This window comes from Plectropomus leopardus, chromosome 21 (genome assembly GCF_026936395.1).
Source record: "Plectropomus leopardus strain MGB_pleo_1.0 chromosome 21, ASM2693639v1, whole genome shotgun sequence".
In the NCBI taxonomy this organism is placed as follows: Eukaryota; Metazoa; Chordata; class Actinopteri; order Perciformes; family Serranidae; genus Plectropomus; species Plectropomus leopardus.
Genome location: NC_142196.1, coordinates 9,261,430 through 9,283,899, shown reverse-complemented (window position 1 = coordinate 9,283,899; position 22,470 = coordinate 9,261,430). Strand labels below are relative to the sequence as shown.

Genomic DNA, 22,470 nt, shown 5'->3' with positions numbered 1-22,470 from the left:
CAAATTTGATCATTTTCATCATCATATTATCCAGTAAGTTTCTTGATGATTGACCGACATGATTAGAGGTGCACAATAACTCATTTACGCCAATTGCTGATGCAGATACCAATGTATGCACGTGTTTTTCTGCCTAACTGCAGAGAACATCAAGTCTTTTCTGTAATAAATTGAACATATTATACCTTTTCTTATAGTTATGGCCCACTAGTGGCAGATGCAGACATGAAATACAATGCTTTTTTAAAATGGACACATTTATGAGGCAAAACAAGAAAGCTTCTTTAGCCTAGGTTACATGTAAAACACAACATACTTATTCTTATGTAATAATTTTTAAACAAAACTGTTAAATTCATCCAATTTTAGGATCGATTGACCTATTTTAACAAATTAAAGTTGGCGTATCATATCAGCAGAAAAGTTCATTTTGGGCTGATTACCATATTTCATTTTAAAGCCATTATCTACTGATGCAAATTAACTGCTGATATTATCGTGCATCCCTAAGTTTGATGATACCGTATAAATAAAGTTTGGTTTTCTTACCTTAAACAAAGCTAAATAATAGTGCACTATATTTCACAGTAGGCATGGGTTGATATGAAAATTTTATGTCATTATTATCAGGGCCAAAAAACTGCAATTTTTGATATCCCAACGATCAACAGTAAATGCTTAAAACTCCTAAAATGGCCCTAAAACATACTGGATTAATTTTTACCTTGCTTTTGTGAAGAACCACACACCAGATTCTTTAACCATTTGAAAATGGCATTGTCTCTTTCAATATGAAATATGCTAAATTAAAAGAGCAGTGTGCAGGTTTAAGGGGACTTAGTGGCATCTAGTGGTGAGGACTGCCAGAGGTCACTTACTCTCCAAAACAAACAGACGCCGTGATTTAAAATGATATATACCCCGGCTAAAGAAATTTCACATGAAAGAAATTCAGTGTTTTTTCAATGCTTGTCGCACATATATTATACATATTATGTGATATCTATGTGATGTCTATGTTAAATAAACTATACCTCTAGTCACACAGTGTATTTGGCCTCTATCCCCATCACAGTTTACTGCAGTCTGCCAAAGATGGAGGAAACAGGCGCACAGCTAACGTGAAAGCGCACGGCTTTGCTAACCTTTTTGTCCTAGAGAAGAAGGACTTGTTTGATATCCTCGTCCACTACCCAGAGTCTCAGAAAGTGTTGGCCAGGAAGGGAAGGTGAGTCACTGACTGTTAAACCATCTGGATGTGCAAATTTAAGTCTAAAATGATTGTCTCTGTGTGTGTGTTTGTGAAGGAAACTGGTAAAAGCCAAAGGCCCTGCAGGTGCTAAAGCCGAGGAAAAGCCGAAAGGTTTGGCTGGGTTTGGACCAAAACCACCAACCCCCAAGATAATGAAACTCTTTGGCAATTTCCGCAAAGCCAAGGTAAAGTCTTTCCTGTGATGCATTTACAGATAAGAGGGATAGTTTGATTTAGTGTTGAGAAACAGCCTTGTACTCCTATAAAAAGTGAAAGCACTGAATATCTAAAAAACAGTGCCATTATTTGTAATGAGCGGTGACATATCTTTTTTTTTTTTTTTGGTCTTCTGTCTAACAGGAAACCCAGGAGAAGAAATGAGAGTGGGATGTGTGAAGCTGCTGAGCTCCACAGCTTCGAGTCTGTATCATTTCGTATATTTCACTTTCCAGAGGCTACTTAAAGGCTCACGAGAATACAGAAATGTGGCATCTGTAATTAGAATTAGGCAATATTCATCTTGTTAACTTTTCTAAATTACTTAAGAGTTACGTTGGACTTGATCAGTGCCAGTAGTCACATAGGTAAAGTTTCTATGTGTAATTTTTCATATTAAACAAAGTTTAACATTTTTACTCAAAATCTGTCCTCAGTTTTATTCCTAAAAATGAGCTCTTTCATACCTCAGACTGATTTCACCATCTGTGGTCATGCACTGGAAAGCCAGTATGAGCAGCGATGGCTCTAATGGCTGAACTGGTAAAGAACACCACCTACTTCTTGATATCAGAATTTAAACTATCAAAAGAACTTAAAGAGTTCACCCCAAAATACTCTTACCTGTACTGCTTTTTATCAACGCAGTGTGTTTTGGTGTGAGGTACAGTGTGAAATATCGGCTATAGACATCTCTGCCTTCTCTCCCATTTAAAGGAACCAGATGGCACTTCAACTCTGGTGCTAAAACAACAAAAAAAACAACAAAAAAACATTTGAAATATCGCTTCCCAGAAATCACGAGCCCCTTGCTCAGGTTCATATACAGATCTTATTGCGAGCAGTTTTATGTCTAAACTATTTCCTTTCCACAGAACTACACCAAACACTACAGAAGCCCTGAGGGGCAAGTGACAAAAAAATTCTTGGTGGCCTATTTTCTAAGTTCATTTTTTTTTCATGTGTGAAATGCCCCGTTTTGTTTAGGAAAGAGAGGATTTTTTTTTGCAAGAATTTTTTTTTGTTCTCCATGTGTAAAACCCAGTGAAAAAAACTACTACTGTTGATGTTAGATTTTGCATTTTTAAGTTAAAACAAGAGAAAACACAAATGCTGTGTTTAGAGTGCAGAGAGAAATGAAAAGTCCCCTAGTGGTGCGCTGCAGCTTCTTGTGGTCAAAATGAGTATAATGATTATTATGTAAATTAGCCTTATTTTCCTACTAAAAGAAAAACTGGGTTCTACACATGGGGAAAAAAAATTGCGCAAAAAAAAAAAATTTCCACTCCATTTCACACATGCAAAAAAACTTTTTTTAAAGAAAATTGATCACCAGAATTTTTTTTCTCACTTGTCATTCTGTTGGCTGGTGTAGTTCTGTGTAAAGAAAGTAGTTCCTACATAACACTGCTCACAAGGTCTGTGGATTATCTTGAGTAACAGGGTCATGATTTCTTGAAATCAAATGTAAGCTGAGTGTCATCTATTTCCATTATATTGGAGAGGAGTCAGATATTTCTATGGCAACTCTCAGCAACTCACATCAAAACAATCTAAATTGATAAATAGGAAGTAAAACGACACCAGTCCTCGCTAACACTGTTAAGATGAAACATGAAAGAAATTACTTCTCTGCTGCTTACAGCACTGCAAATTAAAAACTGAGCTGCTGCCAAATTCAAATGAGGTGCTGGAGATGTTAAGAGCACAAAAGCAGTCGTTGAATTTTGTGTTTGAGACATGCTGGGCCTGTGACATCAGAGAAATGGTTATTGCTTTCATGATTTTGCTCTTAAAAGTGGTTACAAACAACTTGTGTCTTGTGTGCTCAGCAAAACAAGCTTTTTTTTAGAAATGTCTGAGGCCTTGGAAATAATAAACAGGAGACAGAAGGATTACCTTTAGACATGAGTGTTATTTGGATAATGATAACACCTGAGCAGCCTGAAGCGATGAACACAAATCCATAGAAACTTGATCACTAATTTTTAAAAAAAAAAAAGTAATGTAACATGACACATAATAGAAAAAAAATCCTCACAAATTTAGCATAAGAAAAACAGAAGTGAGAAATAAGGCGTGTACAGTGGTTGAGCTTCCTGCTCTCATGCACAAAACTGCAATTGGATATTTTCTCTCAATATGCAGATAGCTATCAACTAACATGAGTGACCTTTTGTTTGGTTTTGGAATGAGAACAGTTGAGATTTAAGCTGTCATCTCCCTCCAGATGCTCTCTGTACATTTACAGTACCTTTTCAGCTCCTCACAAATGTTTCATTAGTCTCTGCCCAAAGTCAGATCGTCTGCAGGGTCACGTAGTCTGCAGGATACTTGGCTGGTATTGTCCTGTATATTGTCTCCCCAGCAGATGGGGGTGTGCAGAAATGGTCCTTTAGCTCTGGAGCTTCCAGAGGATGATCTGTCTGTCCTCCCCGCCTGTGATCACTGTGGAGCACAGCTCACTCATCCACATGGCCGTGACAGCACCTGTGCACACAATAAACATTTCTTTAAGAACAAACATTTCAAGTACATACTTTATGCACTTTCATATTGTGAAAAATGTACATGTAGCATTAGTACTTTGAGAAAACAGTACAAAGACACACATTAAGCTTGGGTTGGCACTTAATTTGTCACTATATCCTGTTAGTAGTACATGAGGCAGATCTGAAAAACGAAAATCATGCTTCTCTTCCTCCTCATAGTGCTCCTAATGGCATTTGCAAGAATCATTAAAACAACTAATTAAAGCTATAAGTCCGTAATGCAACAGTCAGTCATGTCAATCATTACTTGTGAACTGCAGTCACACTGTCCAGCTCGTATGAACCAAGGTTTTTTCATCACAGCCTCAGATGTTTTCAAAAACATATGTCGTGTAGTTTGTCTCCTGGCTGCAATATCCAACACAGTTGAACTAAAACGAAGCACCGCCCACCAGCTTGATCAAACTTTCTCATTTTACAGCCAAACAGTACACTAAAATATGTTTCTGAAAACAATTTTTAAAAAAAAAGAAAAAAGAAAAAGTCATACAGTAACAGAATCTGGATTCATATTTGATGCCAGTCATTTTTCAGTTTGACTGCAGTTCACAAGTAGATATTGACATAACTAACAACTGTGTTGGAGACTCCTCGGCTCTAATTGGTTGTTTTTGTGATTCTTGCAAATGACATTAGTACCACAATTCAGGAGGCAGAGGACAGTAATTTTTCCACACATTCCTTGTGTACTACTGTCAGGATATAGTAACAGTTTAAAAAAAAATAACAGTTTGTCATATTTGCTAAAAGAACTACCTACTGTTTACTACTTTAAAAAGTTGTAACGTTGTTGTGACTCAATATTAGAAACAAACACAACCGTTAAATCAGTGTTTAACCACATGAGTTGTTGAATGAAGAAAGATGGGCTGCACCTGAGTGTGCTGGGATCCTTTGGGTGACTGTATTGCTGAGCAGGTCCCACAGCAGGAGGTCTCCAGACTGTCCCCCACAGAGCACCGAGTGCCCGTCCCAGCAGAAACACCTGGACACACACAGACTTTCATATAAACATCCACATTCACAGGTACATACAGTTTAGAGTCACCAATTAACCTAACCTGCGTGTCTTTGGACTGTGGGATTAAGCCAGAGAACCCAGAGAATTTAGATTCAAACCCAAACTTGAGGTGACAGTGCTAACCACAGGACTATTGTGGGGCGGCCAGCAATGTGAATCATTTTTTATTTCCTCACCTCTGCTCCTCTTCAGCTTTCACAGATGAGATCAGCATTCCCGTCTGGACGTCAATAACTTTCATGCAGAAGTCGGCACCGACACTGAGGACGTGTCGGCTATCTGAGGATATAAAAAAAAAAATCAGAGTCATCACTTTAGTCATCGTTTTTAGGTCACTCAGATATTTAAAACGCACACAGACCATTGTTGTGATGTAATTTCTCGGGTTCAGCTTTGAAAACAAACATCATGAGACAAAAAGAAAAACTAGCATACTGCTGTATGTCCAGGTGTTTATATGGCTTAGAGACAAAGGTATACATTATTGACTGCTAGGACAACAAAGTCTATGAGGTATAATGAAGCAAAGAGTGCTGCCAGAGATGCCTACCTCTGTAATGCTGGCATTTAAAACAGAGCAGCCCTCTCTTTTGCAGTAAGGATCACAACGACTTGCACAGCAACACAAATAAAACAGCTGCCGGCCACTTCAGTGCGGTGTAATAAAATTAGTTTGTAGGTGCAAAACAACAAACAGCAAGGCAGAATCAATTCCTGTGCTCAGCTCTGACCCTCAAAGGCAAAATTTATATTGCACCGACTGAGAGGCTGCTCTGATAAACTATTTAAGAAGCCCACTCACCTCTAGCACTTATTCTGTGGGGGCAGATAGTGTACACATAAAACTTAAGCTTGTCACATAAAGTCATTCTCGGAAAGTTTTTCTGAACTTCAAACTCTGTGCTAATAAACACAACAGTACTAAAAGTATAACAGTGGCTGCTTTGACACATACCTGGGCTAAAGGCCACGTGGTGGATGGTTCCAGTGTGGCAGTGGATCTGCTGCAGTGTCCCGTAACTGCTGGTGTCCCAGATGGTGATGGTCCCATCTTTACAGCCAGACACCAGCAGAGTCCCCGCTTGATTCAGACCGATGGCGTTCACCTGTACATGGATGTAAGAGAGGTGACGTTACAGAGGGGAAACAGGTATATATTTTTACATGCTGCTGCTACTTTTCAGTGTTCAGACTTGGACACTACCACATTTTCTCTGTTACTGAAGTCACACTTTAAAGGTCCCGTAATATGCTCATTTTGAGGTTCATATTTGTATTATGGGTTTCTGCTAGAACATGTTTACATGCTTTAATGTTAAAAAAAAACAACAATTTTTTTCTCATACTGTCTGCCTGAACATACCTGCATTCACTTTTAGTGCCTGTCTCTTTAAGGCCCAATCATGAAAAAGCCCCGTCTGATCTGATTGGTCAGTGTTTCACAGTCCTCCACATCTGCACGGTCATTGCAGCCAGATAAATGACTGTAACAGCACTTTCTATTTTTACAGACAGTTTTACTGGAATTGCTTTGCCAGGCAAAAGTTTGGGTTCATGTTTATTTCCTGTCTGCCAATTTTGCTCACACAAACGGAAAAAGATTCCATGAAATTCAAAAGGACCAATTCAGACGGTTTATGTGAAGTTTGAAACGGTCTGTATTGCTGTGACATCACAGCTCCACAGAAGTCTTGACGGCGCATTTAAAGGTACAGTTTTGGAATACACACTGTGTAAATTTTAAGGATGCATCGATATCAGCATTTTTTATTGTTTATTTGTTTGTTATTTTTTTACCCCTTTGTGCCAGGGAAACAAAGGTATCCACACTAAATATAGGGCACTGCCATCAATGAATGCCATCTTACTTGCAGAAGGGCCACTGGCAGTCAACATTGTGAATATCGGCTGATACCAATGTGCGGCTTATATTTTGGTGCTTCCTTATTAAACTTCTGTGTGGACTGAGAGCTTTCATACTTTCACTGTGTTTATACAGCACCTATACCTGCCCTGTGTTAAAAGACATACAGCAATCTAACTTTATACAACATGGGACCTTTAAATACAACATTTACTTCCACACACTCACCCCAGCATCATGTTCCAACTCAGCCAGTAACTGAAACTGGGATCTCTTGTAACTGGATGAGCTATCAGCAGCGCACTGCCACACCTGTGAAATATACAGTATCATCTGTAACTTTTCATCTCTCAATTAAACATAAAAACGTGAACATGCACCACATCTGTCTGCAATAATGACATCATGTATTATTAGCTTTTTTACAGACCCTCCCCTGCTCTAAAAATCAAAATTCCAGATAATTTAATTTCATTTAATTAATTTCATTTAATTAATAATAGAATAGCATCACCTCATTAAACTTCAGTTTTACCTTGACGGTGGAATCCCAGGATGCTGTGTACAGCTGGTCATCAAACCAACACATTTCACTGACAGCATCATCATGACCCATCAGTGTGTCCTGCCGCCTGCCGTATGGGATGGAGTAGAAATAACTAAGGGAAGAGAAACATGTGAGTCAGTGTGAAGTCAAATAATTAATTCTGAAAATCATTATGTCCATATATCCTTTACATACACATTGTTGTCCCAGGAAGAACACACCACAGTTTTACCATCTGCCAGCATCAAACATGATGACAACACCTGAAAAATTGCAGAGTAGTTTATTGTTCAGAGGGAGTTTACAATGATAAAATAGATGGTGAAGTGGAAAGTAAATATAGCAACATACCATGTTAGAGAAGGACATGCTTCTCTGGAAGTCCTTCAACTCTTTGGAAAACATTTTAAGTGTTGAGTCTGGAATAAAGAGTGACATAGCTGAGTAATACAGACGGCAATTCTACACCAAACTGAACTCTGATCAGTGCGTTTTGAACCAATCTGCAATGTGTTCATCTGTTCTGCACCTTACTACTTCTGATGAGAAAACATATTCAAACCTGCACATTACTGCACACCATTATGCTAATAGTGGAACCCCAGAATGGTTGGAGGAAAATGCAGAAAGAAAGAATGAATGAATAAATAAATAAATCCTAAAAATTAAAAATGAAAAGAATTTTTTTCCTAAAACAAAAAGGATAAAAATAGATTTCAAAAGGTTCATAAAAAATAAAAAAAAAATAAAATAAAACACAAAGAAAACAAAATAAATAAAAAGCTTCAAGTCTACAAATACAAAAATAAAATAAAATAAGTGAAACTAAAAACAAACAAAAAAATAAATACATTTTTTAATAAAAAAAACCCAACTAAAACTAAACTAATATAAGGGGGAAAACAGGAACATTAAAAAAAAATCAGTCCAGCACTCTGATTATAATTTTTATTATTACCACCACGAAAAAATATAATCAGAGTGCTGTCCTGATCTTTACTTGATTAATATCTACTTTGAGGATTCAGCGCCCAGTCTCAAAAAGTTTGTTTTTAGTGTGCGCCTTGTGTCTCATTTTACAAAACCAAAAAACCCAAACACACGAGACAGTCGTCACTCTGAGGCTGGTCAATACACACTGCTCTGTTAAATACTTTTCCACTTAGTGATGATGGCACTGATGTTAACGTTACACAAGCAGTGTTAATGTTACTGGTGTGAAATCTTTTACCGTAATGGACCAGGGTATCTCAGGTGGCACTACACTACAGTTCCATAACAAAGTCAGTGCCTGTCTTTTGATCCTTTTTGCAGCTCTAAAGTGATCAATATTTGTCTCGGATTTGAGATGTAAAGATATTTTCCAGACCTTGGGATGTGGAGAAAATAGCTGCTCCATCTCGACTCACAGCGATGCCTGTCACAGCCCTGCACATCAAATAGAAAGATAAAGTTACACAAAAACAGAACACATGCAGAAATATCTAGAAGACAAATATGGAGGGGAGGGTGTACTTAGGTTAATGTAGCAGTCACACTGTAATTAGCAAGGAAAAAACAGACAAAAACACTGTTGCAAGTGGACTAAGTGCTCTATTGAGACTAAAAATCTAAAGTAAAGGAAGTAGTTTGACAGCTGCAATCTGTCCTAAGCTGCCCCCTCTTCAAATGTCCTCACAATATGTTTTAATAAATCACTATTTTCTTTCCTGCAGCTGCCTGCTGCGTTCTAGCTTTGCACACACTTCCTCACATTTGAAACAGAGCTTTCATTTTAGCTGTAAGTGGACTAGCATGGCAATTATATCCGTACTTTGTCATTACTGCAGCCATTTGGCTGCCTCCTGACTTACTCTTTATGGATCTTGTGGCTTGAGATGGGTTTCAGATTTCCCATGTTTGCCCAGGCCAACTTCCTGCTCTCCTCAGTCAGGTCCTCAAAAGACGAGTCCTCACTCTGAGAGGCTGCATAAAAAAAAAACAGATGACTGCAGCAGGGACATATGGAGGACAAAAATATTATTTTTATGTGTTAGATGATGGTAAATGCTGCTAATGCCAATTTAGTAATATGCAATTAAATACGGAAAATAAATACATTATTTTATTTCTTATTAATTTAGGTCATTTTACGATTGGACACACTTTTTTTCTGTTAATCGAGCCCACATTCTGAAGAAGAGGTAGCGAGTGCTGCGTTTTTCACAGAAAAATCCACTTGGAGGTATGAATCATCATCAGCACCATTAGTCAGTTTACTATTATTATAACGTGACAAACTGTGTTTGTGTGTTTCTGCAACTTTACCTGGAGACAGTTCACTGACTGGCGAGTTGCTGCTGAGGCTTCGAGTAATGTTATGAAACCTGGGTGTGATCCTCTGAGGGTGAGGGGTGGTGAACAGCTGTTTGGGCGTCTGGCCGAACTCCAGGATCTGTGTCAGCATGGCGATTCTCTGGTCAGGGTCCTCGATGCTTCTCAGAGAAATGGAAAGTTAGCCCCATGATGAAATGTTAAAATATAAAATATCTTTGATTAGAATTTGTGAGTTTGTTTATAATTTGTTGGTTATACCTATCACAGTCGATGCCTCCTTCGTAGGTCAGTGGGTGAAACACTGAAAGGCAATAAGATGAATATGAGTTTTTGTCCGTTTTTGTTGGGTTTGATGCTGAAAACAGGGGCAGGTTATTTTACCGTTGTGGGCTGCGACAGCTTCACTGCCTCTCTGTTTGAAGCCAAACACCAGGTCAATCCACTCATGAAGGTGCTCGGACACATACTGACTCTCAAGAGCTGTTCTGTGCTTCTGAAGAAAATCATTGGCATCTGGAGTCGTGACAAACGGGAAACGGTAAATGTTAAGGAGAGAATATGACACCTGGGTAGCACAGAGTTTACATGTATACATAGATTGAATAAAAGAAGGGGACGGACCCTCCGGGTCTGAAAAGTGAAGCCAAAGTGGAAGGGCCCTGAACCTGCATTCTTTCTAATGGCCAGCAGGGGGTGACTCCACTTATTACAAAAAGAGGTCAGATTGAATAGAAGTCTCTAAGACATGACCCCACATCTCACTTAATTTGTTACCCCTGTTAACATTTTACTAAATACGTTATCACAAGTCCTCTTTTTTTAATACAGCATGGTGCTCTTTTTGAAGATGATGATCCCATTTAGAGTAAAATAAACGATAAAGCAGTGTATGTATGTAAGGCATGGCTGTTACTGACAAGTCAAATAGATGGTCTAAAGACTTGCTCATTTTCGATTCAGGTTTTAGCTTTAAGCCACAAGCCTAAAACAGCATCCTGATTAATAACATAGTTAACATGGATTATGGATGCACCTTACTAACCAGCCTAGCTAGCGCGCATTACCCTCTCTTCCAAATATGGTCAGCTCTGGCTCCAGATAAACCAAGATGGCGATGGCCAAAATGCCAAACTCAAGGCTTTAAGATTGTGTTCCAATTACCAATAGGTGACATCATAGTGGCTACGTCCATTTCTTTTGTAGAGTCTATGAATGCATACCAGGATCTGAAAGTTACCTGAGGCCCACTGTGGGAGAACAACATCTCCGACTAAACTTCCGTTCTGCCTTCTGCCCAAACCAAGATTCAGTTTGTTTTCCAGGAAGCTGCAGTCGTTCCCATAAAACTCTGGAATCAGCTGCATAATGAGAAAGACATTTATACAAAGCAGACATATCATGAAACAGGATCTTCGACACAAAAACACATCAAAACACTTCAAATACTGCTTTGCAATGGAGTTACAGTAAATGCATATTCTGGCACCTCAAAAAGAGCTCTGTGGAAACAGCGAGTCAACCACTGAACTGATTAATTATGGTTTTATTATTCTCTGGGTTGAAATTCTCAAACAGGTTTTCACTTTCTGTCCTGACTTGCCACTAAGTCCTCCTCCTATAGAAACAACAGCAAATATTTGCTTCTCAGTCATCATCAGCATGCCGGGAATCCTAAATAAATTGCACACAAGGTCTATTTTCACAGTCATTTTCACAATTAAAATGTAACAGGCAAGAATAGATAAATGGATCATTTTACACCTATTGTCATGTTGATGTAAGTGAAAAAAAAACTGATTTGGCTGCACTGACAGCGCACTTCTAGGAAAATATTTTGTAAATATGGCAGTAGTGTCTCACTGACATAATACAATGTTGGGTCATATTTTACCTCTTTAAAGTCTGTTGCTCCCTCCAAGCAGTTTTTCCATGTATCAGCTATGCTGTAAGAAATCAACACAGAGCAGTAAATACAAATATGCATCATAATACAAAATATAATAATTTAATAAGTCCTTTACGCAAAAATAAGAATTCACAGAATAGAGTAACATTTTTTCATATATCAATCTCCCCATAATATTCACAAACTTGTTGATATCCTACAATTTATGGTTTATCAAATGACTCAGTCACAGTAAAAATAAGAGAACAGAACAGATATTAAACACATGTCTAATGATGACAATTATCCAGTATAAGACTTTTTTGTACATTTGAAATGACAGAAATAATGTACCTATTAAACATGCGATCTGCGTGGTCATAGCGGCCATTCTGGAGACAAAGCATGTGCTCTGGAGCTGCAGTGGAGAGCACAGTAATCAAAATATTAGCTTAATTTTTCACTAGAAGAAAAGTTGAACACTATATCAACAGACTCTAAGACCCAGAATAAATTTGCAATAGAAACTACCTGATCCCTCATTTGTGTAATTAGTCTCTAGCTTGCTGCAGTAAAAGATATTACCAGCTGTTGGGAAAGGTGCTCTACAAATTAAACAAAAAAACAAATAAAGAAGAAAAGCCTAGAAAGGCTAAAAGGTTTTTGAGGTTGGCTGGTGCATAAACACACTGAATACGGCTGTGTGTGCTGTGCTTACATGCATGCTCTCGGTTTTATGATGAAGTGTGTGACGTACCGACTCTGACCAGGTAGAAGAGGACGTAGCCTGGAGATGAGTAGTGACTGCCATACATGAAGCGAGGTTCAGGCATGCCTCGATAGCGAGCCTATGAACATGACAATCTCTGTGTTACTGGTAGTCACAGTACAGAAACAACATGTAGCAAACACTCCAGTGCATATACATCCATTATAAAAAAGGTTTTAAAGTTAAAACATACAGTATGTATTTTTTTGCCAAAAGGGGACTCAAATCAATCAAAACATTAAGAAAAGGTGGACTTTGATGACATTGTAAGGTAGCGCGGGATCATGGGAGTTGTTGTCTTCGTTAATCAACCACCATTGATGGTAAAAAAAAATCCCTGATGACACTCGGAAGATATCATGTTTACAGACAAATGTATAAATGTTTTTCCACATTACGTTTAGTCATGTTTATTTGTGTTAATTGTGCTAATTTGCTAAATTACCCACATAGCTACTGTAGCTAATGTTATCTGGCAAACTCAGTCATGGGATAGCCCAGCACCATTATCCATGGTCAAAACAATCAAAAGCGTAACTTCTATTATATGCTTTGGTTTTGTAATCTGTTGAAGATTTTGGAATTCTGTTAAGTTTAGATATACATGTTGCAATCTTGATCTTGCTTTGATTGCCACAAGGAAGTGCATTACAATCCCCCTCCTACATTATTACATTATAAGCATGTTGAAAGATGAAACATACTCTGACGTATTATCTGGCGTTTCCCCGCAAGTTAGAGCAACTGCAGGGGTTAAAGAAGATACGATTCCATTGACAGGCAACCAAATGATTTCTCTGGGTTTTAACATTGTTGTGAAAAATTGGATAATAAATTACACTACTCACCAATATATGTAACATTGGTCATTTTTAGACATTTGGGCATTTTTAGTCGAATAGTTTTTTTTTAAAATGCAGATATGTTTGCTCTTCTAAAGAAGCTGTATGAGACGTGACTGGGATTGTCTGCATAAAGTTGTCAACATGGAGGTGTGGCTTGTAGCTAACGGTGCTAACACCATAAATAATGCTAACACTGCGTCATTGTCTGTTACTGCTGTGCAGAGTTGCAACAATTAGTCAGCCAGTAGGAAACACTCACAAAGACTCACATACACTAACAAGCACGAGCAGCCGCACAGTCTACAACAACAAGGACTGTGCTTCTCAGATTACAACACACGATGAGGGAGCGTGTTCTTATTCTCTGTTCAGGACACCATATCTTTGCAAAGCAAATAGTGTTTTGCTGCTATATTAATGCTCTGAATAAGATCAACAGACTTAGTCACTGAGCTACATCTAAAAAACAAAACAAAAACAGAAGCAGCAAAGTCTCACCAGCAGTCGGTCTAGTCGCTCTTTGTTTAGGGCTCCCACAGGTTTGCTCAGGTCCCTGAATGTGGCAGCATTGGTCATATCTGGGGAATATAAGGACAATAAGCTACTGATGCATTTTAAATATGAGCAATTGTAGTGAGAATCAAAAAACTACTGCTCCAGTTGTTAAATTTAACCCATAAGTCACACAAGAAGCAATGCCAAACGCATCAAACACATAAGAGCAGTTATGAGACCTGTAACTGCATCCCAGAAACAGGATGGGTACTGATCCTGACCACCTTGGTCTTCCGTAGTAACATGTTATGTGAATTAATCTTTGGTATCGACCTACCCAACTGTGCGCTTGTGTAGTCAGCGATGACCCAGGGGAAGACAGGATACTGGGAGAGGTCGTTGCAGCTGCGGTCAGCCAGGTTGTTGAGGTGAAGAAGGTACTGGTAGTTGCTCATTTGGCCGCGCTGCCACTGCAGCATGTAGCTCTCCGCTGTGTGCTCCGTCATGTGGTTCTCTGAGCAAGAAACAGAAAAACAGCAGGTTTAAGTAAGTCATGTTTACGAGGTTTCAACAATAATGGTTGAAAATATTGCTAATATTTTGGATCAGTGCTGACGTCTCATACTCATGTAGGCCATCAAGGGAGTGTAAAACACTTCCGAAAGCCTGATTACTTTGCTGTATATTTGCATTATGTTGGACAGTTTTTCTGTCACCTTTTGAAGACCAAAAGGGTTAAAATAAAAAACATATTCCATCACCAAACTAGAATTGCCATCATGCTGTTGTATGTCCTTGCAAAGGGACCTTGACCTTTGACGACCAAATTCTAACCAATTCATCCTTATGTGCAAGTGCATGTTTGAGCCCACTTTGATGAAACTTCCTCAAGGCCTTCTTGAGATATGGCATTCATGAGAATGAGACAGACGCAAGGTCACAGTGACCTTGGCCTTTGATCACAAAATTTTAATCAGTTCATCATTGAGTCAGAGTGAATGTCTGTACAAAATCTGAAGAAATTCCCTCAAGGTGTTCTTGAGAATGAGACAGATGAGGTCACAGTGACCCTGAACTTTGACCTGTGACCACCAAAATCTAATCTGTTCACCGTTGAGTCCAACTGGACATTTGTGCCAAAATTTAAAGGAACTGTTAAGATACTGAGTTCACCAGAATCATGATGCTTCCGGCTATGGCTAATGCTGCCGCTGAGGCATAAAAACGTTCATATTGGAAGACTAAAGTAAAGTAAGAAAAGCAGCACACCAAGTACCTAACTTACATGCATAAGACTATCTTCAGTACTGCTGACCTTCTTGTTTCTAAGACACAAGACTGTTTAGAAATTCAAGATTGTCTTTAACAGACTCCCTTGTGGCTTTGACTTTTCTCACCCAGGAAAGTAGCGATGTAGTAGTAGATTTCATCCCTGTCAGCCGTGTTGTAAAACTTCAAGTAGATGTCAGAGCAGAAATCGTTCTCTGTACAGAACACCTCAAGACCCTAGATGATTAGTGAGATGCATGCAAACATGAAGATTTAAAATGATTAAATCCTTATTGAACACATTTTTATGTCTTGACTTGCTATGGTTATTGGTACCCCACCAGAGGTTTGAGTCCATGCCGTCTTTTGTAGATTCTCCTGACTCTGTGGAGTTTGATTTGAATCACCTGTTCCTGAAATGACAAGCCATACAAATGTGATGCCATTGCCACAGCTCAATAACAGAACTCAGCATGTCTATTCAGATGTGGCTGCTCACCGGATATCCATTGAGAGGCTGGAAGTAGAGGCTTTCATCTGTTATGCAGATGTGGCCGGGATTGGACACCAAAGGCGTGACCATCTCCACCGCACACTCCATGTGAGGCTTCTCAGCGACGCTCTGAAAGCTTTACATCAGATTTCCAATATTGTCTCATTTAGCTGCATACTCCTACGGAAACTATTAATACTACAACAATGCTTTAATCATTATATTACATTAAACTAGAATTATGGCCTCACAGCTGTATGCTACCACAAACCACTGAACTTTCACTTACAATTCATGACTATCTCTGTGAAAACAGGGATGCTTCACACACACACACACACATCTTCAACCCGGCAGCACAGAAAGATTAGTATCACCAATTCAGTATCTGACCAAATGTCTCCCCTTATGTTCCTGAGACATGACGTTGAGTAATTGCCAGAAAGGTTTTTGTTTTTTGCAGAATATTACAAAGTCACAGTGAAGTCGACCTTTTGGATATAAAATGTCATCATCACTTTATCATTTTATCCTATTAGACATTTGTGTTAAATTTTGTCATATAGCATCCAGAATGGGATGGATGGACAAGGCCACAACATAATGCTCTGGCCTCAGCTATAGTTGGCGCGGATGTAAAAAAAACACTGAAATCAAAGCACTTCAGTTTGTGGTCAACATACCAGTTTTTGTCAAAAGATGATCTCGCCAGTCGTGATTGTAAATTGGCTGCAATCTAGAAATACACAAAAATATATGTGTTATGCAGGGATGACTATATGATAGTTACTACCAAATAACACTAATCATGCTCTGAAGGAAGTAAGATTAAGTTGAATACAGTACAAGAAGCAGAATGAATCATTCATGCTTTTGTTTTTCATAGTTTCATCACTTTGTTTGAACTTTTGAGCACTGGTTGACTCACCATTGCAGTTTGGTCTCCAAGCTTCTCCAGACAGGACGCCCTGTGGAGCTGCAAAATTCACAAGATTAAAAAAATGAGCAGAGCAACACTGACGCCTATCAGAACGACAAATATAAAATTGCATGCATCCCTGAGTCAAGAACAATCTAACAGCAGTTTATCAAAATAATTTAACCTCCCAGTTCTGCAGCCATTATTGCTTGGGAGTAGCTACATACCTGTAGTAATGTTTGAACAACATCTTCTGTTTTACTCCAACCTTCCAGCTGAAAAGTCACCTTCTTAGACCCCTGTCACGGTGATGAGAGAAGTTTAAGTGTTTCAGTTGAATAAATGAGCAAATCTCAGAGCCTTTTTCTATTCACAACTATTTCTAAACTCATTTTTTGTTGTTAAATATGTGGCTTCAAATAAGTCTTTGGATATATTCATTTTTTAATGGCTAAAATTTTGAGTTTTAGTGTGAGCATTAGCATGACAACAAGGCATGTAGCCAATTATGATGCCTGGAAAATACTGCAGAAAAGTCTCCAAATAGCTGAAATCCACATTGTATTCGAGGCTGTGATAAGTCAAGTGTGACTAATTGCATTTCACACGCTATTTAGACCCGACAGGACCTTTACCCTCCACATTTTTGCAAGCATAGAACTTTTTTTTTTTTTTTTTAAAAAGGACTAGACCATGATACACTGCAGATTTGCATGAACAGATTTTCATCCTACAAACAAACAGATAAAGAGCACAGTCAAGTCTAAGCAAACAGCTCCTGGCATATAAACTTCAGAGGAGAGCCCTGCCGAGCTTCAGCTGACTCACCCTTTCATTCCTGTAAGGTGCTATGACACTGTTCTCTTTGATGTAGATAACCTGAAATTAAAGTGAAAGTGAAATTTGGGTTTTTACTTTAAAAAGCCATAAAGACTGGTAACTAAAATAAAATTACAAAAAAATTGTTGCTGAATGATGACTCACCTGTACACATGTAATAGAGATGGTAGATGGTCTCGGCCTATGAGGAAAACACCGAAAAAGCAATCAATTTATAAGATTTAAATGGAAAGTAAAACAAATTCCAAAATTAAACAGTAAAATTGAATTGAACTACCAGCTTACGTCATCTGAAAAGCAGTATCACAATTAGTTTTTAATGATAAGACACAATATGCTCAATCATTTGGAGATGTCGGTTTCAAAATTGGTGTCTTGGTTAAGTTAACATTAGTGTGCCATTTTAAAGTTACCGGACCAGTTTGACAGACTGAGTAAACAACAGCGTGTGAACTGAATGTGCTGGAGAGGAAACCGCGCTCACTCGTTGAAGGGGTTGTTCTCTTTCTCGACAAATTCAATCTTCTTACAGTCTCGAAGAGGAATCTGCAGAAACAGCATCACATAATCATTTACAGAGACCTGGTTACTATATCGTGTGTAAAACAGAAACCCATTGTACATAATAACAGCCATGCAAACTTGCATTATAGAATAGGACTGAGGAATATGCTGATAATAAATCAATATTATGGTATGAGACTCAACATCGCCATAGATTTTACTTACATTACTGTTTGATTAGTTATCAAAAAACTCATTGTGTAAATAGTTTGTGGAAACACCAATAATCAACCAGCATCGTAGCAATATCGCTATCAGGGTATATAGTCGAAAATATTAGAATATTTGATTTTCTCCATATCACCTACAATAAAATGCTATGTTGGTTCTAATATACATATATATATAGTTTGATTGTATTTTTTACTTTTTTCAAACTGCAAATATACTGTTAGTACTCAGATCTTCGGCTTTTTAAGAAATGGTTTACTATTTCTTATTGATGACAATTTTCATCATTTCTATACTTCCTTTCCTGTTTTGAAAAAAAAAAAAAACTGGTGGCAAGAGTTAAAAAACACACACTATACATCAAAATATTTTGTAACAAACCTTTAAAATTGGCTCTTCAAGATCCTCTGGATCAAATATGACAGATCTGGAGCAGACCTTGAATGAGCCTCTGACTTTTCTGGAAGGATAAAAGTGAACGTCAGCTGCAATATAGAATAATACAAGTATAACTGGACACATTACAAGGAATTATAAACAGTTCTTCTGGATAAATAGCCAAAACGAAATGCTATTTACATTTTTAATTGTTAATGTTTGTTTCTCATGAGCCAGAATGAATTCAGTTTAAAGATTTTAAGGTTTTGCATCGTCTTGTTTTGCACTGTGAACCAATCCAGCAGGTTTCTTGGCTAATCTGACATTTATAGCAAACAGTGTAAAATACAACGAGCCGACTGGTAAAGACTGAAAAATTACACTAATGACACAAAATAAAGAGGCGGGAGATGCTGATTGCCACTGTTTGGCTCACGTGACACATTTGAAAACACATCTTTAGGCATAAATCTGTCACTTCTCCTTATCGGACACATTTTCTGCTCGCTCTGATATGACAATAAAACTAAATGGTCTGAATAATCTTGTTCTGAGAGACTTATTTTTTCTTAGTTTGCTCAAACCTTTACAGCAGGATAAAATGGTGTTTGAACAGCTGCTCCTTACAGGCTAACACAACTGCCTCAGGCTTTAAAGGCTTTGACTGATTATCAGTACCTGCAAACACCTGATAAGTATAACAGAAGTGCTACAAGTATCACAGCTTTTTTGGGGTTTTGCACATTATTTTGGCTTTGGCATGAGATCAGAAGGTTGAATAACGAAAACTGGTGAAACTGTGCTGAAAGGTGACAAAGAAACCACATTTATATACCATTACCTCTCCTTTTTTGAGTTTGTTGTCACATGATATGCAGTGTGCTGCTCGAAGTAATATTCCTCCAAGTCCAGCAACAGGAGAGAAAACCTGGGGAAAAACAGCAATAGAGGAGTTTAACAAAAAAAAAAGGAATGCACAGAATAACAAAAGATGATATCTCTGATTCTGCTGCATCAGTTTTGATTTTTTTTTTACGGTTCTGCCAATGTTGGGAGAGTAAATTTGTCAAGTATTTGAGACCACAAATTTTGCTTCCATCAATAATATGGCATATACAGCTTTAAAACTGGCCTATATTTTCATTAATGATCAGTTGGGGAAAAAACCCCACAAATTGTAAGTTATTATTTATTCAAACAAACTTTTTTCATCTTGCCAAGATCAAAGTCAACAGAAAAATCAATAATGTCAAAAAAAAACCCTGATTTTTAGGCTGCAGGATGCCGACAATGTATGAGGAATTTAGAGTTATTTCAGGATCACTTCCCCAGTTGTTGCCTGTGCTGCAGCCATCTCATGTATGAAATATTTCTGCCTTCTAGTAATACTTTTTTGTTTTAACCACATTTCTGCTCAACAGTAATTGGGGTTTTTAAGTGTGTGACAGCTCACTTTTCTTAAATAACTATATTCACCTTTGGATCTTGCTGGGAGTCTCTCCAGAAACTATAAACCAGTGTTGCAGTAATTGAGATTGATTTTAGTCTCAAGAACATTTTTTAAAGATAACGGTCTTGTCTCATTGCATTTGCTTTGCATTTTTACTTGCTCTTGTCTCGGTCTTAGATAAGGGGGACTCTGGATTTTATCTTAAGACCAGTCAAGGGTCAAGACCAAAAGTGCATGGATATCACTAAATTTACAGTTTTTAGTACATCTTCCACTCTGGCTCATATTTTATAGTAAAACTTGTATTCACATGATAAATATCCAGTACACTAAATGGAGAAATTGTACTAGAGTTTTAGGGAAAGTGAGTGTGACCCATCAGTCAAAATGGTCACAATGAGAGTAAGACACAGTTCGATAAATGCTGTAGTTTTACATTTTTTGTCAATGTCACGATAAAAGTCAGTGTTTTTACTAACACTTTTGTTCATTCAGTGCCACAGCAATCCCTGATCTCATGTGACCTCAATAATAATAATAAAAAAAGACCTAATGAGCTCCAGGCAATGAGGTGAACAGATTTGAAATTTGCTTAAAAGAGAGTACTGGTGTCAGATTGAAAGGAGGTAACAGAATCAGTATCAGGAGAGAAAATTCACATGAAAACTGTGACATCACAAAGGAGACATTATTTCCATGTTTACTTGTTTTAACCTGTGGTAGCTAATTCAAAAAAAAAAAAAAAAGAAGAAAAAACAGTGTAATCCAGGCCTAAAATCATTCCATATGCAGCCCTGTACACTGAAGATATTAAGGGACTGTTCTTTATTTATCAGATGAGGGAGGTAGCTGGGGTGTGGCTTTATTTTTGTTGAGTCCAAAAGCTTAAAATGCATTAGCAATTAAGCACCTCTGTTCTACAACATAAAATACATAATTAAAAACCCCGCTCGCAAACTTAGAAGCTTTTATGAGTCTTTAAAAAACAAGTGGCTACATGAGACTACACATCGTGCTATGCCGAACACGGTTTCACAGCCTTAATGAGGCAACGTAAAATCATGCGACTGCGGCGTGGTTTGTTTATAGTCTAACAATAGACTTTTTCACTTCTGGCGATTGCATTTCGACTACAAAAATGCAAAAAGTGGTGTCCATTTGTGAAGATTATCTTGCTGAACAAAATATATAAGTATCATAAATGTTTGTTTACCACAGAGATTATTTTAATGAATGATTTAAAATCCAATGGAAAAATCCCATAGCCTTTTTGATGAGAGAACCGGGATGAAGCCAACTTCTGCATCGGCCTGGGGCACTCTATAACCATATCTCAACGTTTTCGGCTATGATAAATGTTTTACATGAGATTAGATTAATTTAAGGAATCCTGAAGGAAATTAAAGGGCCAAGCTGTTCACAGTAAAATGAATAACACAACAAGACGATAAAATCATGTTAAAACTACAGATAAAAAAAACACAAGCCTAGAAAACACTAAAGGACTAAAACCTATAACTAAAAATCAGAGGGCAGAGGATCAAGAAAAGGACTCCAAGGATAAAGTGCATCATAAGTGGATCATGGTGGGGCAAATTCACCTAGTTGTGTGCAAAATACGAGGAATTAAAAAGTCTTTTTTTGGATTTGGAGATTTTGGACATTTTTAATGAACAAAACAAACACCTTTCAAACTGACATGCCTGTCAAACTGATGGTTCTGAGGATATTTAAAATAAATTCAAAACACACAAATTTAGAATTAAATGTCCCTAAAGCAAAATCAAAAACCGTATTTCCTTCCCCAGTGCTTAAAAAAAATATTTGAGGTGCCTCCCCCTGTTGTGCGCCACCCCTCCACTCAAACAGATGACAACACTCCCTAAAGACAGTAAACAATTTAACCACTGCTCTGTAAACCATCATTTCAAAGCTTTTAAGAGATCGTCCTTGTGGTAAATATGGAACATATTTAACTCACCAAGGAGTCATTCTATAGGGCTCTACTTTTTTCCCCATTTGCTCATAATGTCCGCTATATGGTCCCTGATGCACTCCAGTCGATACATTAGCATTGTGGATATACTCATATAACTATGTTGCTCGTGTCAGGTCAAAAATGGCCGCGTGAGGCTTTTCTTTAAGGTTATCGAAAGTGACATCAGGATTTACAGTAGGTTTGATTTTTCAAATGACAAAGACATTCGACTTTCGGTTTACGGTGAACAGACTCCACCTCATATTTATCAACAGCACAGACGCAGACTGTAAATTCCTGCTCCTCTCCGAGGCCACTAATAACAAGAGTGCATCACTCCGCTGACAGCGAAGCTCTCATTAGCTGAGTGGCCCAGTCTGACGCTATAATGGCATTCAGCTACAGTAGAGAAAGACACACGCAGACTAAAGCCACACACTGACCTCCGCGATGTCTGACACAACGTGTTAACAACAGGAGAAGCAGCACAAACCTTTCTTTAGTTCGTTCTTGCGTCTTTAAAAAAGCCATGACTGCACACCATCCTTCTGGAAACTCAACACCGACCTGCCACAGTCTCTGATCACATCTCTGTAAACACGGAAACTTGCTGGACACCACGTGACACAACCTGAGACAAACGATC

At 38.0% G+C, this 22,470-nt stretch overlaps 2 protein-coding genes across 4 annotated transcripts in view; one reads left to right on the top strand and one right to left on the bottom strand.

Moving 5' to 3' along the window:
• The window catches only part of LOC121960814 (cyclic nucleotide-gated channel beta-3-like), an 11,107-nt gene extending 9,061 nt beyond the window's left edge, over positions 1-2,046 (top strand). Inside the window, exons 16-18 of the mRNA XM_088071694.1 lie at positions 1,076-1,228; positions 1,308-1,437; positions 1,613-2,046. Of these exons, the coding sequence (XP_087927820.1) occupies positions 1,076-1,228; positions 1,308-1,437; positions 1,613-1,633 (304 nt within the window). The 3' untranslated portion in view covers positions 1,634-2,046. The remainder of the gene's footprint in view (positions 1-1,075; positions 1,229-1,307; positions 1,438-1,612) is intronic.
• The window catches only part of nsmaf (neutral sphingomyelinase (N-SMase) activation associated factor), a 27,303-nt gene extending 4,833 nt beyond the window's left edge, over positions 1-22,470 (bottom strand). For 2 of the 3 annotated variants that reach the window (XR_015775304.1, XR_015775305.1), the window contains exons 1-32: positions 22,318-22,470; positions 19,238-19,324; positions 18,400-18,478; positions 17,768-17,829; positions 17,428-17,464; positions 17,272-17,322; positions 16,671-16,742; positions 16,453-16,500; positions 16,208-16,260; positions 15,531-15,660; positions 15,373-15,444; positions 15,160-15,268; positions 14,100-14,276; positions 13,766-13,845; positions 12,411-12,501; positions 12,008-12,071; positions 11,660-11,711; positions 11,006-11,126; positions 10,150-10,281; positions 10,027-10,069; positions 9,760-9,926; positions 9,306-9,417; positions 8,822-8,880; positions 7,804-7,871; positions 7,648-7,715; positions 7,441-7,564; positions 7,134-7,217; positions 5,997-6,147; positions 5,218-5,320; positions 4,896-5,005; positions 3,368-3,958; positions 2,093-2,212 (exon numbers count right to left, since the gene is read on the bottom strand). Coding sequence is in view for 1 of the 3 variants with exons in the window: in XM_042510757.2 (XP_042366691.2) it covers positions 3,864-3,958; positions 4,896-5,005; positions 5,218-5,320; positions 5,997-6,147; positions 7,134-7,217; positions 7,441-7,564; positions 7,648-7,715; positions 7,804-7,871; positions 8,822-8,880; positions 9,306-9,417; positions 9,760-9,926; positions 10,027-10,069; positions 10,150-10,281; positions 11,006-11,126; positions 11,660-11,711; positions 12,008-12,071; positions 12,411-12,501; positions 13,766-13,845; positions 14,100-14,276; positions 15,160-15,268; positions 15,373-15,444; positions 15,531-15,660; positions 16,208-16,260; positions 16,453-16,500; positions 16,671-16,742; positions 17,272-17,322; positions 17,428-17,464; positions 17,768-17,829; positions 18,400-18,478; positions 19,238-19,324; positions 22,318-22,355 (2,739 nt within the window). In the remaining 2 variants the exon portion in view is untranslated. Of the gene's footprint in view, positions 1-2,092; positions 2,213-3,363; positions 3,959-4,895; positions 5,006-5,217; positions 5,321-5,996; positions 6,148-7,133; positions 7,218-7,440; positions 7,565-7,647; positions 7,716-7,803; positions 7,872-8,821; positions 8,881-9,305; positions 9,418-9,759; positions 9,927-10,026; positions 10,070-10,149; positions 10,282-11,005; positions 11,127-11,659; positions 11,712-12,007; positions 12,072-12,410; positions 12,502-13,765; positions 13,846-14,099; positions 14,277-15,159; positions 15,269-15,372; positions 15,445-15,530; positions 15,661-16,207; positions 16,261-16,452; positions 16,501-16,670; positions 16,743-17,271; positions 17,323-17,427; positions 17,465-17,767; positions 17,830-18,399; positions 18,479-19,237; positions 19,325-22,317 lie in introns of those variants that run through there. The other variant, XM_042510757.2, reaches the window with a different exon arrangement.